Below are 13,962 nucleotides of genomic sequence, written 5' to 3'. Positions count from 1 at the left end.
CCCGTGTCCCCTGCATCAGCAGGCGGACTGTCAACCACTGCGCCACCAGGGAAGCCCTAAGAAAACTTTTAAAAATTTGGATTTTTAAATTTTCAAGACACCATTTTCATTTTTTGTTTTATTACTTAAATGCAAGGTGCTACCTCTTTACAAGAGCTTAACAGCATATAATTTCTCATTTAATTGCACATGTCAGATCCTCACTATGTGCAGAACACTGTACTAGCTGTAGTGTGTGTGTGTGTGTGTGTGTGTTTGCAACAAACGTGAATGCACATCCACTCCCAAGGAGATTTTAATTAAAGAATATTATAAAATTCTTGAAAAAATTCTTGAGGATTTACTATATTAAATTCTTTAATATACAAGGATAAAGATGGGTATGTGCTTGAGGTGCCAAATAAACAGCAAAAAGACTTGGTTGAAAATATGTCTTTTCCAGAAATTGTACCTCCAAACTTTCCGTTGTTCCCTTGAATCATACTAATAATAATTTGCTACTCACTGGGGCTTTTCAGTTTATTTACTTTTCATAAGGAATTGGCAAAGTTTGATAAGGTGAACAAAAGGTCTGGTCTCTAGATTCCTGTTGTGGTTTTAAAATGGAAGCAGGCAGACATAGCATAGCCTTTCTCCTATTTTGCCTATAGTTAACATCAATTCATAAATTAATGACTTAAGTAGTAATGTGTTAGAGTCATTTTCCAACTGACCTATATCTAAAATTACTGGTAAAATTGTCTAGAATAATTTTTATTCCATAGTGCATTGAATACAATCTTTTAAAGATTCTAGCCATATAGAAGTATGGAGAATGAAAAATTTTATTGAAGTATAGTTGTTACAATGTGTTAATTTCTGCTGTACAGCAAAGTGACTCAGTTATACACATATATATTCTTTGTCATATTCTTTTCCATTATGGTTTATCACAGGATATTGAGTATAGTTCCCTGTGCTATACAATAGGACCTTGTTGTTTATCCATCCTATATATAATAGTTTGCGTCTGCTGACCCCAAACTCCCAATCCTTCCCTCCCCCAACCCCCTTCCCCTTGACAACCACAAGCCTCTTCTCTATGTCTGTGACTTTGTTTCTGTTTCATAGATATGTTCATTTGTGTCATATTTTAGATTCCACATATAAGTGATATATGAGAATGAATTTTGTATCTCTACCCTCGTCTCCCTCTTTGCACCTCTCTCCTTAGTAGGCATAATCACCATATACAATTCAGTGTTCATATTTTCAGTCCTATTTGGGTTTCATGGACTGAGCTGCAGTTATTTTGGACAAAGATTTTTTTTTGTTTGTTTTTGTTTGTTTTTTTATAAATTTTATTTATTTATTTATTTATTTTTGGCTGCGTTGGGTTTTCATTGCTGCGCGCTGGCTTTTCTCTAGTTGCGGCGAGCGGGGGCTTCTCTTCGTTGCGGTGCGCGGGCTTCTCATTGCGGTGGCTTCTCTTATTGTGGAGTACAGGCTCTAGGCACGCGGGTTCAGTAGTTGTGGTGCACGGGCTTAGTTGCTCCACGGCATGTGGGATCTTCCCGGACCAGGGCTCGAACCCATGTCCCCTGCATTAGCTGGTGGATTCTTAACCACTGAGCCATCAGGGAAGCCCCAAAGATGTATTTTTTAATTGCTAAATATATTTATCCCTTCCTATTGACAGTCTGACACTGAGCATTATTCCTCTTGTAGTTTATCTGATCAAGATACTTCTACCAATCAAAGAACAAGATGGGGATTAAATCGGGGGGCCGGAACCATCTCTTTAGTGGTGTGCGCTGCCTCTGTGAGATCCAGGAAGGAACTTGGACAGGCATGGCGTGCTGGGGAAGCCCGTGACACAAGGGGCCCACTTCACAGTTGTACTTACTGGGGAACCCTTTGGCACCACTGCCCGAGGCATTTTGGTTCTAACTTTTTTTTTTTTTTTTTTGCGGTACGCGGGCCTCTCACTGTTGTGGCCTTTTCCGTTGTGGAGCACAGGCTCCGGATGCGCAGGCTCAGCGGCCATGGCTCACGGGCCCAGCCGCTCCGCGGCATGTGGGATCCTCCCGGGCCGGGGCACGAACCCGTATCCCCTGCATCTGCAGGCGGACTCTCAACCACTGCGCCACCAGGGTAGCCCTTGGTTCCAGCTTTGACCGGGCTTGAAAAGACCAAAAGAGCATTGGAAGCAGTGCCCCTCCCAGATTAAATAAATTATGCAGATGTACAGAGGTGCTTTGTGAAGCAGTTTATTCTGATGAGTAGCGCTGGTGTCCTTCGTGTCAACATCGAGCTCTGTGACCTTGGACAACTCCTGTCCCTTCTTGGAGCTTGGGTTTCTTCCTCTACAAAACCAGGGGGTTGGACTAAGATTGTCAAAGTTTTGCCGCCTTCCTCCGCTTGCGTTTCTACCTCAGTCCCTCCCTTAGCCTCTTAACTACCCTCCACTGAGATCCCATGTCCCTGCCCCACAGGCTCCCTCCATGGCCAGTCACTTAACGAGCTGTCCTTCCGCATGTTTTGTCGTTGTTGTCCTTCTGCACTTTAATCTCCCTCTCACCATCGACCTGCTCTATCTTTCTGTATTAATCCCCAAAGCTAAGTCACTCTCACACCCACCTTCTCTGCCAAGACTTGTGTCATTGGTGGAATTCACGAAACCATACTGCCTGGATCTCTTATAAACTCTTACCAACCCAGCTGAACGGTATCCAACCTCACTGCTGCCTGACACCCTCTCACTGCTTCTCTATCATCCTGTTTTCATCACCGTTCGTCCAGCTCACTCCCTACCTCTTCCTCTCCCGCTCTGCAGACGACCTCACCTCCTTCCTGTTTACCTAAAGGGAACACCAGCCTGTTTGCCAGTTGCTCATACCCTCCGAGAGTCTCTTCTTCCTGCACATCTGAAGAGAGGCCCCTTTCCTTGATAAGACAAACCCCCTTGTCTGCTGTGTCTACCATTTTCTGGACTTTTCTACAAGATATTTGTGGAGCGTGTGTGTGCATTTTAAGTGAAGGGTTACACTAAGATTTCCCCATTCTGTTACTCTTCTGTATTTCCAGCTCCTCACTAGCTCACCCCTTTCTGCCTACAAACATGTTTGGATCTCTGTAATCCTAAAGAAAAAGTTCTCGACTCTGCTCTCTACCCCCCACTCCACCCCCAGTTCTCTCTTTCTCCCCTTGTGATCTCGCTCTTATCATTGACTTTTGAAGCTCACACACGCCCTCCCGGCCACCAAAGACCGGTCATGTCTCCGTTCTTGTCATCCTCACCGCTCTGAAACAGCTAATGCCGGCAACCTGCCCTAAAAACCACCTCCTTCCTTTAACCGCTGTTTGGCTGGGCTGCCCTGGCCCCCTCTCTGCCTCTTAGGGTGGCGTCACCACACCCTGACCTTGGCTCCCACTCCCAGGCTTCATCTCCTTTTTTTTTTTTTTTTTTTTTTTGCAGCACGCGGGCCTCTCACTGTTGTGGCCTCTTCCGTTGCAGAGCACAGGCTCCAGATACGCAGGCCCAGCGGCCATGGCTCACGGGCCTAGCCGCTCCGCGGCGTGTGGGGTCTTCCCGGACCGGGGCACGAACCTGTGTCCCCTGCATCGGCAGGCGGACTCTCAACCACTGCACCACCAGGGAAGCCCTCATCTCCTTTTGTCAGTGACTCCTACACCTGGTCCTCACCATTACCTGCCGGCCCCTCCTGACTGCTTAGCACCAGCCGGGCTCTCACCACGGTCCCAACCACACATCCACAGGCCCACCAGTCCCTCACGCTCCGTATCTCCAAAACCAAACTGCTGCTCGCTTTGTTTCTTCACTTACATTTAACTGAAACCTGAAATTCTTTTGTTAGCCTTAACGCATTTCTTCTCATGAGGTACTTTTCTTCTTTCTCTTTGATTCTTGAGCAGTGTTTCAGGATGATGAAATTAATGGGAATGAGTGAGGAAGTAAGAAGCTAGGGCAAGGAGGACATGGGAAGCCATGCATCAAGGAATAGGCAGTGTCCTCGTTGAGGGCTCAAGCTCCGGTCCTGGGGTTTAAATCCTGACTCCACCACTTACTAGCTGTGTGACCTAGGGGAAGTCACTTGACCTCTCTGTGCCTTAATTACCCCACCTATAAAACAGAGCTAATAGAACTACCAAACTCATATTGCTTTCGTGAGGAATAAATGAGTTCATGCACGTGAAAAACTATGTCAGGCACGTAGCATTATTATCACTATTACTACTATTACCCGACGTAGCATCCCCAAGGAGACAGGCTGAGTGTCCAGATTTCCTACTTTCCTCCTAATTTATTCCTTCCTCCTCTGCTCACAGGATAATACCCCTGTCCAGGACACTAAAATGTGAAGAAGATCTCATTGTGCCTAGTGATGAAGCTGCTGGAGCCGTGTCCTTGAAGTAGCAGCAATGATTGTAGCGGCAGCAAAGGAAGCCATCGCAGAAGCAGGATGGGCTGAGGGTCTGGAGTCAGCCTGAGGACACAGGGTGCCATTTCCCGACCTCCGCACCATTGTAGACAGAGATTGGATCTGAGGGCAGCAGACTTTTATCAACTTGATAAAAGTTGTGTCACTTGATGGACTTGGTTTAAAAAAAAAAAAACTTATTTAAAACAATTTACTATGGTGACAACTCCCCAGGGATACTGGTCAAACTGTGGGGCCCATATACTGTCCACACCCACCTAACCCTATAGCTGACCTCAGAACTGGACTGGGATCTACCTAATCAGATTGTGTTTGTGTAAGGTGACAGCCTTTTTATTGTTCTTAAGTTTTCATGATTCTCAAGTGTAAGTAAAAACTCATTTCAAGTAGCTAGAAACAAAGTAGTATCACTGGAAATATAAATCCTGTAAGTTACAGAAGACCTTAAATTGTATGGAGACCCTGAGATGACCTTTCAGCTTGGTCCAGATTTGACTGGCCAACCAATTTTGAAAACATTGGCCGAGAAGAGATAATTATTGAAACATTGAAAAATATGTGTCTGTTCCAGCAACAGGAGCTTTTCCATCAGGTAATTCTCTAGCTGGTGATACACTGGGAGGCGACCAGCTCGGCTCACCTGCTTCTGCCAGGGGGAGAGCAGGCAGAGGCAGGCAGCAACTCCTTTGGAGAGGCAGGATGTCTCTGTGCTGCATTTCCTCATCCTGTAAGCAGAGCAGTGACACCTGGACAATGCCTGCCCTCCGGTTAGGATGAAGTTTGTGCCTCCAGAGGGGGAGCCTCGAGCATGGATTAGATCTCCTGGGAAGTGCTTTGAGCATCGTGATGTGCAAGCTACATAATGAGAACATCCTTCCTGGCTTCCCTGACTTGAATGGAAACCCAGGCTCTCCTCCCCGACTCAGGAGGGGTGGGGCGGGTCTTCTGTCTGTTCCTCCTGGGTAGCTCTTGCTTCATCGATCTGTTCAGAGAGTGCATGAGGCTTCGCCGGGGACAGGGGGCCTGACACCCCTTCCTTGACATATCCTCTCCCCTCTTCCCACACTCCTGCTGAAAGATGCTCGTCCAAATAAATGTTTAATCTTAAGGGTTGGCCCTTATTCAGATTTGAGTATTTCAAGTATCTCAACATGCTGACTTGGTAGCTGGAGCAGTCATTTTTCTGGAGGTCTCTTAGACCACACTCTACTCTGACCGCAGAAAGTAGTTTCCCAGACTTAAAAGGCCTTATCTCACTGCTGGTACCTCAGTTTATCACCCCATTTACAGTTTTTCTAAATTTACAGTTTTTCTAACTCCAGGATAGTGTTAATATTTGGGATATATATTTTTTCAAAAACTATTTTTAAATCAAATGCAGCTTCTAAACCTTGTAATCTAGTGAAGACTGATACCATAATAAGCTTTGTATTTTAGCAGAGTTTGGGAGATATGTGTGTCAGTTATTTTGAGATCTGTATAATATCTATCATCTATCTAACCTATCATCTATCTGTCATTGACAGAGAAGTATACCCCCTAAACAATACATGGATTTATTTATATATGTCTTTGGGCTGTTTATATATTCGTGCACATATCTGGGCAAGAGTTTTGAGAACGTGAGCATGACTGTGCAATGAAAAGGGGAAATCTGCCACTTCTCTTACTAGAAAAAGGAACGGGACAGATGGGATGTAGATGTAAAAATAAAACTCTATTTTTCTTCTGGAGGGTCCATACCTTACAGTAACAGATGAAGAAGGAGCAATAAAAAATAAGAATGTGACACTGAAGGAGCATGTATGACGGTGTCCAAAAATCTCCCCAGTTCCCTATTAGTCATATTATTTGATCTATTTTGTGAGAACACAAAGGCCCCACCGCAGGCGTTGTTATTAGTGATGGGGTTCTTGGCGGGGAATTCGTGAAGCAAAGGCAGGACCTGTTCCCTGTGGGCGCTGCAACCTGGCTGTTTAATGCTCTCCTTTCTCGAAGTGACCATGATTCAGTGTTGCAACACCATGGTTGAGACTGGGATTTCACACTGTGGATTGAAGAAAACCATTTGTGTCTTAGGTGGCACAGAGTCATCACCAGGCCAGGAAGACTTTCATCAGGATTCCTTAATAGGCTTGAAGGAAAACACTGATTCTTCACAGCTACAAGGCTGAAGAGAAGAATCAGAATCATTCTTCCACTACCTTTGTAATCTAGCTTGAATATTAAACTGTGTCCTCCCTTTCTCCAGAGAGGGAGCAGGAAGAAAACTTGAATGCTTTGAAGGAATATGCCAATATTGAAAAGGGGGCTGCATGTGGAACTGGGTAACCAGATATGACCATGAAGAAGAGCTCAGGGGCCTCAGAACTCCACTCTCCCCACTGAGGTCACCCTCAACAGGACCCCGTTTGCCAGACCAGTTTTGGCCTGTGACCAGCTGACTAGTCACTCCATAAAATGTCAGATAAGGGAATAAAGGAGTGGACAGACAACCAGTTCATCATCTTCTTTTGATTCGGTACTCTTGGGAATGTAAAACTTTAATACAGTTGAATGAATGAGGACCTTCAGTTGCTAATGAAAGGAACCCAACTCAAACAGGCTGATACGAAACAGCTATATCTATGAATCTCCCTCTCTCTCTCTCTCTTTCTCTGTCTGTCCATCTCTCCCTCCCTCCTTCTATACACTGAATAATATGTTTTGACAATGCATGGACAGACCTGAATACAATCACTTAAGCAATGTCAGAAATCTTTCTCTGTTATTGGTCTCTGCTTTCCTCTGTGTTGGCCATATTCTCAGGCAGCCTCTTCCCAGCCTGCAAACCCAATGGAAAGAGCTTATTTTTTCCCAGTAACTGTGGGAAAAAATCCTGCAAAGATTTTCTATAGGCTTGGTGGGGATCCTATATCTATACCTGAGCCAATTATTATGACCAAGGAGATGCAGAGATCAGATTGGCCAGCCCTCTGTCACTCTCCTGCAGTTAGGGGCTAGGTGAGTTAATTCTATTTCATCTGCAAGGACTGTGAATGAAGCAACAGGGTGCCTCAAGGTAAAATCAGAGTGCTGTTACTAAAAGATATGATGCTGGTTGGGAGAAACAACAACAATAGAGCTCTGAGCAAAATTCGAGTGCTACTCAGATAAAACGGAATTTGTTTTCATAAGCCACCAAAGAAAAATCAGTCTCATTTTAAATGTAATAATGTATCACGGTGTCCAGAGCCAGCCTGGAGCTCCATGAGGGTCAAGTCTGTCTGTGTAGTTCATTGTGCCAGTGCCTCATGTATTATAGGTGCTCAATAAACATTTGGTAAGTAATGAATGATTAAACTGATTTCAGAGCTGGAATAGGATTATTTTCAACATTTGTCACTGCCCAAAAACTCCCTCACTGATACCAGATGCCTGAAATGTTAGCAACTGATTCCACTGGCTCTAGTCTTCTTCCCAATCAAAACGTGTATCCTGAGAGAGGTAATATTTTAGGCCTCCTTTGTCATCACATCTTTTTTTTTTTTCCCATGGTCTGTTGTCTCCTTGAGGTAAGTTAGAGGAATGATGGGCTTCTTCTTAAGGAGAGGTACTTAAAAGGAGGTCATTATTCTTGGCTGCTTTGTGTGTTCGTTGCTGCACACGGGCTTTTTCTAGTTGCGACGAGCGGGGGCTACTCCTCGTTGTGGTGCGCGGGCTTCTCATTGCGGTGGCTTCTCTTGGTGCGGAGCACGGGCTCTAGGCACGCGGGCTTCAGTAGTTGTGGCTCTCACGCTCTAGAGCGCAGGCTCAGTAGTTGTGGCGCATGGGCTTAGTTGCTCCGCGGCATGTGGGATCTTCCCGGACCAGGGCTCAAACCCGTGTCCCCTGCATTGGCAAGCGAATTCTTCATCACTGCACCACCAGGGAAGTTCGGTCGTCACATCTTGAGTTGAGTTGGTTCTAGAAAGCCTTCCCAGAAGGGGTTGAAAAAGAAGAGCAAAGTACGTGAAACTCTGGGGGCAATTGACACACTTTCCTGACTTCCCCGTCTTGCTTAGGGTAAGTCAGCTTCCCATTTAGCCCAGTGATGTCCTGACCAGAGTGGCTATGGAGGCTGAGAAAACCGTTACTCCAGTTCTGCCCTAAATTCGAGGAGAGCTGTGGGAGAGGCCCCACTGTGGTCAAATGGGGCAGGAAACTGTGGTTCTTTGATCCTCTGCAGAGGAAGAGGAGGTGAAAGTGTTAAATGCCTCACAGCACAAAGGGAGCAACCCACTTCAGAAACAGGAGCAAAGGGATTTCTTCTCCTCCTCCTCCTGGAAAGTTCTGGGCTCTCCATGGGACCTGCAACGCCTAGGCACAGCCAGGGAGATGCTATGAAGGAAACAGGATGTAAAACGAAGAGGTCGAAACAGGCTAGGATTCCCCGCTGCACACTCCTGTCGGTAACGACCCTGAGACCCTGACCCTTGATGGTGTAGTTTTAAATGAAAATGTGAAAAAAATGACTTAGGCAAACCTGTAATGCCAGTTATTACATTTATCAACTGCTTCTGTTTTAAATCATGAGTGGACTGAATTGCACTTTAACCAAAATTCAGAAGCAAGATTCTAGAATGATTTTATGGTTGGTACTCAAAGGATGGTATTACCAAGAGGCAGATATTCCTTCTGCTCCAAGAAAATAATAGGACCTCAAACACTAGTCGCTACTGTTGGATTGTCTAAGGAACCCATGGGTGCTGGGTGGTGCCAGGCACTCACCATCACGGCCGAACCTGGCCCCTCAGGAGCAACAGTAGCAGCTTCTTGACGACCTCTGGAAGCAGCTGGGATGGGAAAGGGCAAAAGGGCCTGCTCTGCATCCCCTCTAATTCTGTGCCTCTTTTCATTCTACCAAGCAAAAGGAAACACGTAGTTTTAGGAGCCCTGTTTTCTCTGTGATTTAAAAATATTAATTACCTTTATTTTTTCTCATTATAAAAGCAATACACCTTTATTTTTTTCACCTTTATTTTTAAACATTTGTGGAGAAAAAGTATTTTAAGTAAATAAAAATTATTCATAATCCCACTACTAAGAGATAGCTAGTGTTAATATTTCATGGATTTTCCTCTAGTTTTTTTAATGCGTGTATTACATGTTTTGTTCTTAATTCGTTGTTGTTCCAAAACTGGGATCTCACTGTATGCAACTGTGTATTCTTCTCTTCTGTAACATACCGTCATGAGCATGTCTTCCGAAACAATCACAATTTTGATCATGAAAACTGTACACTTTTGTCTTCTTCTATTCAACCAGTAACATCCAGAGTAAGACCAAATGTGTATAAAAGAGGGGTAATAATATACCCTGGTGGAAACGAAGGTGTTGTGGAAAGCAGTTCTTTTCACAGTCTAGATCTTAGATTCCTATCACATTTATGGCCTCATGCACTCTCAAAACAAGTGAAAACATTTGAATGAAAAATGAAAGGGCTGAGGCAACTCCAAAATATCATTCCTAATTATTTAGGGATTGCAAAATTCAGAGGGAGGCATGAGATAAGTTTCTGAAAAAGGATCACTGGAGGGAAAGCACAAAGAAATGTTTGTAGTAAAAACTAGCTGAACCTATTATAGGCTATTGGACTGGAGTCTGGAAAAGGCACAAATGTTCAATCTGATCCCACTTTCTGTGTGGGTCAGGACATGGCTTGCAGTGAACGAAGCAAACCTACCAGCATGACAACGGCGGTGGCCTGCGAGCCAGTTAGCGCTTAACTGCACGGGCAGCAAATAAGACGCAGCACACTGTCCTGAGGCCAGTCCTGTGGGGCAAGTTAGCCAGAGGTTTCCTTTGAATGGCAGACCCACACAATTAAATTGTATTCTCACTTCCAAGGGCTGACCATTCCAAGTCAGAGCCAAGTCTGTACCACTTAAGCCCAAACTGTGTCAGAATTCAGTGGCAAGCAAACATTAGTGACAAAATAGACACAAATCCCTCACCGTAAGTGTTTGTAAAAGCCATTCACAATTTCAAGGCATCAACCATGACATCATCTTAGAGTTATTCTAATCATCTACTAATGGACCTCTTATTCTCATTTCATCTTCGCCCTCACATGCAGCTGAACCCAAGTCAACATTGTTATGTCCAATAGTACTTTTAACATACCACCATTCTCAAAGGCTTTAATGCCACCAAATCCCTTAAATCAAATTAAAAGATTTAATCATGGCTTTTAAAGTTCTCTGGAAGCCCCTGGTCCTCTTCTTCCACATCAGTTTTCATCTTACTTGCTAACCAGCTAAGCCCAGCTCATTGGCATGGAATTACATGGAGAGCCACAAAAGAGGTTATCCCAGCTCTGGGAGTAAATCCTAAGGAAATCATGTAATACGTGGGGAAAGTATATACACAAATGGGCCAAACAATATTTATATCAGTGAAATGTTGGACACCAATGATTTATTATACAGTAGAAGAATTATTAAGAAAATTATGCTATCAGAATTCCCTAGCAGTCCAGTGGTTAGGACTCTGTGTTTCCACTGCAGGGGGCACTGGTTTCGATCCCTGGTCTGGGGGAACTAAGATCCTGCAAGACATGTGGTGCGACCAAAAAAAAAAAGAAAAGAAAGAAAAAAGAAAAGTATGCTATATTGTCTTGATGGAATAGTATAAAATTATTACAAACAACTTAAAGGGATTGGGAAATTGAAAAACAATAACAAAAACCTTGAGAGTGGACACTGGCAAAGGTAGGAAAGGTCTCCAGTCTTGCCATCTTTCATGGCACCTTGGTGAGTGAGTGAGATACAGCTCAGGCAGGGCAGAGGGAGCCCTCGAAAAGGCACAGTCTGAAAGGGGAGGGCAAAACCTAGATTGCTCAGGACTCCGCCTGAGGAGAACTCCTTCCTCACCCTCCCGAACCCATTCTCAGACTACAAAAGAGTGGATTAGAAGTAAAATCGGGGGCTTTCCTGGTGGCGCAGTGGTTGCGAGTCCGCCTGCTGATTCGGGGGACACGGGTTGGAGCCCCGGTTGCGGAGCAACTAAGCCCGTGAGCCACAACTATTGCAGCCCACATGCCTAGAGCCTGTGCTCCGCAACAGAGAAGCCACCGCAATGAGAAGCCCACACACCACCATGCGCACAGCAATGAAGACCCAATGCAGCCAAATAAATAAATTTATTTTAAAAAATTTACATACTATCAAAGCAAATGGAAGGCTTAGAGCGGCCCACCCTATACATGTCCTTCTACTCCAGGGAGCAGCATGGCTCTGGGATCTCTCTACATGGCCAGAATGGGTTATAGAAAGGTTTTCCAGCTTTAACTCTTTGTTTTGAAGTGTTTTCACTTGTATTTCCCCTGTCACACTCCCCAAGGGTGTGAGCTCTGGTCCTGACCTTCTATATTCAGTGGCACCCCCAGAGCCCACTGGCATCAGGAGGAAGGAAGGGATCACAGGATGAGCAGAGAAGCTGGTGCAAATGGAGAGCTTTCAGTCAAAGGGTGAGAGGACAGAAACACCACCTGGACCCTCAGAGAACAGTCTGACCGGGGTTCGAAGGAAAGTATTCCAGTGACCCCCAAATTCAAGGTACCTTAAGGATAGAAGAGGGCTTCAGAAATGAGAAGCCTCTGCAACCCAACCACCAACTCAAGGGTGTTGGGGAGGGAGAGGGGAGTGCAGGCCAAAAGTAGGCAAGGCTAGCTTAAGACCCTGCACTCCTGGTCCACCGGGGTTAAGGGCCTTAGGATAGGCTCAAACTATGTGGCACAAGTGGGGGGTCGTGTTAAGGAGTCCAAGCTGGTACCGCTCACTCCTCCACAGGGCAACAAATCAAGAGAAGAGTTGCTGAGGCAAGGAATAGCAACTTTATTTGGAAACCCAGCAGACTGAAAAGATGGTGGACTAGTGTCCCAAAGAATCATCTTGCCCAGGTTTGGATGATTGTTTCTTTTATAGAACAAAGAGGGGGAAGTGAGGAGGTAAAGTTTTTTGTTTTTTGTTTTTTGTTTTAATGGATGACCACAACAAAAGCAACAATGATTGCAATTACCAAACACGAAACACACTCACACTATGTCATAATATTGACAATCCGTCCAGGAATCCTCCACTGTAACAGCTCCTTTACTTTGCAGTGAAAATTGATTTGTATATTTTTTGCCTCTGAGTCCTTGTGGGATTTTTTTTTCTATTCAAACAGAAAGTCACAAAAATTATAATCATCCTCATCAGTTCACTCAGTCCCATGTAATTAATTTTTTTCCTCTTGATCTTTTGTTAGCACTTTTATGAATTCATCAGTTTTCCATTAGAGTTCTGAAAATGCTTATTTATTCAGTTCAGCAGTATAGTCAGTTAACAGAAACCTGTACCTGTCAGAGTCTTTTCCATGAATTCCTTGACGATGAAACCCTTTTATAGGAACATATTTGCAAAAGTATCAGAGTACACCCAGAACTGTCTGTAAATGACAAAAGACTTAAAAGTGACCACGGTTAAAGATTTGATGAAAGTTCATAATAATGCAATTGACAAGGAAATTTAGTTATTTCTGAGATATATATTTTAAAGTAATAACTAGAATTATGACTTATAACATTATACCAGAACATATAAAAGGTAACGTTTAAAAAAAGAGACAGAGAGAAATTATTGCAAACATTTCCTGGTTCTGGCCAGACTCTGGAACGGATGTGTTACTTCCTTCTTTCCTGCAGCCATTCACAGGTGGCCCTGGTCAGGACGTTTCCTGTGAGCTTAAACAAATGTGTTTTAGCTTAACTTTCAGGCATGGGAGGCAGGGTTACCAGAGATGGGCCATCATGTGTACTTTAAGCTACAGGCAACAGCCCTTTAGTAATTAACTTGTAACAAAAGCAATAGAATACAAAGGTTAAAGTAAAAGATACAGATCCAGTGAGTCAGATTTGTTCTTCCCTATTACAGTAGGGGATGGAGGTGGGGCGGCGCCAGAGCGAAGGTCCTGCCCACTACCACAGCCTTTTCCACTCCTCCAAGCTACCAACGCACCCAACTCTGCCCCCTTGCTCCCCAGCCCCTTTCACGGCCCTCGCTATTAACCCCACCTTCCACGACCTCGGTAGTTCCTGTGCCTGCGCTACCACTTCCTTGCCGCCGTGTGGCCTGAGTTATCTCACTGCAAAATGAGGATAACAGTAGTAACTAAGGGAAAATTGTTACAAATATGCAGTGAATTCAGTACATGTAAAACGCCTAAAAGAGTGCAGGATCTCAAAATGAACGTTCGAAATAAGTTAGCTGTTAATACTCTCTCCTTTGCAAATTCTTCGCCTCATCACTCCCTCCCAGGGATAAGGTGCATCCCTTCCCATCTCTCGCCCGCTCCTCCGCGCTATTTCCCGCCCCGCCCACCCGCGAGCGTCGTCCCGCTGCAGCACAGGGGACTGGGATGGGGACGGGGGTGGGGCACGCGGCACACAGCCAAGTGCTCTGAGGATGGTCTGAGTGAAGAGCGGCGGGAGCTCCCCGCAAGGAGCGAAACTGGCAGC

The 13,962-nt window shown here is 44.8% G+C and overlaps 1 protein-coding gene across 1 annotated transcript in view; it reads left to right on the top strand.

Moving 5' to 3' along the window:
* RCSD1 (RCSD domain containing 1) overlaps positions 1-5,158 on the top strand; it is a 65,242-nt gene extending 60,084 nt beyond the window's left edge. Inside the window, exon 7 of the mRNA XM_082864496.1 lies at positions 4,330-5,158. Within this exon, the coding sequence (XP_082720622.1) occupies positions 4,330-4,362 (33 nt within the window). The 3' untranslated portion in view covers positions 4,363-5,158. The remainder of the gene's footprint in view (positions 1-4,329) is intronic.
* The last annotated feature ends 8,804 nt before the right edge of the window (positions 5,159-13,962 follow it).

Source organism: Leucopleurus acutus (assembly GCF_964270905.1).
Source record: "Leucopleurus acutus genome assembly, chromosome: 2".
Lineage (NCBI taxonomy): Eukaryota > Metazoa > Chordata > Mammalia > Artiodactyla > Delphinidae > Leucopleurus > Leucopleurus acutus.
Note: the sequence above shows the minus strand (reverse complement) of the source record. Positions and strands in the feature narration are given on the sequence as shown.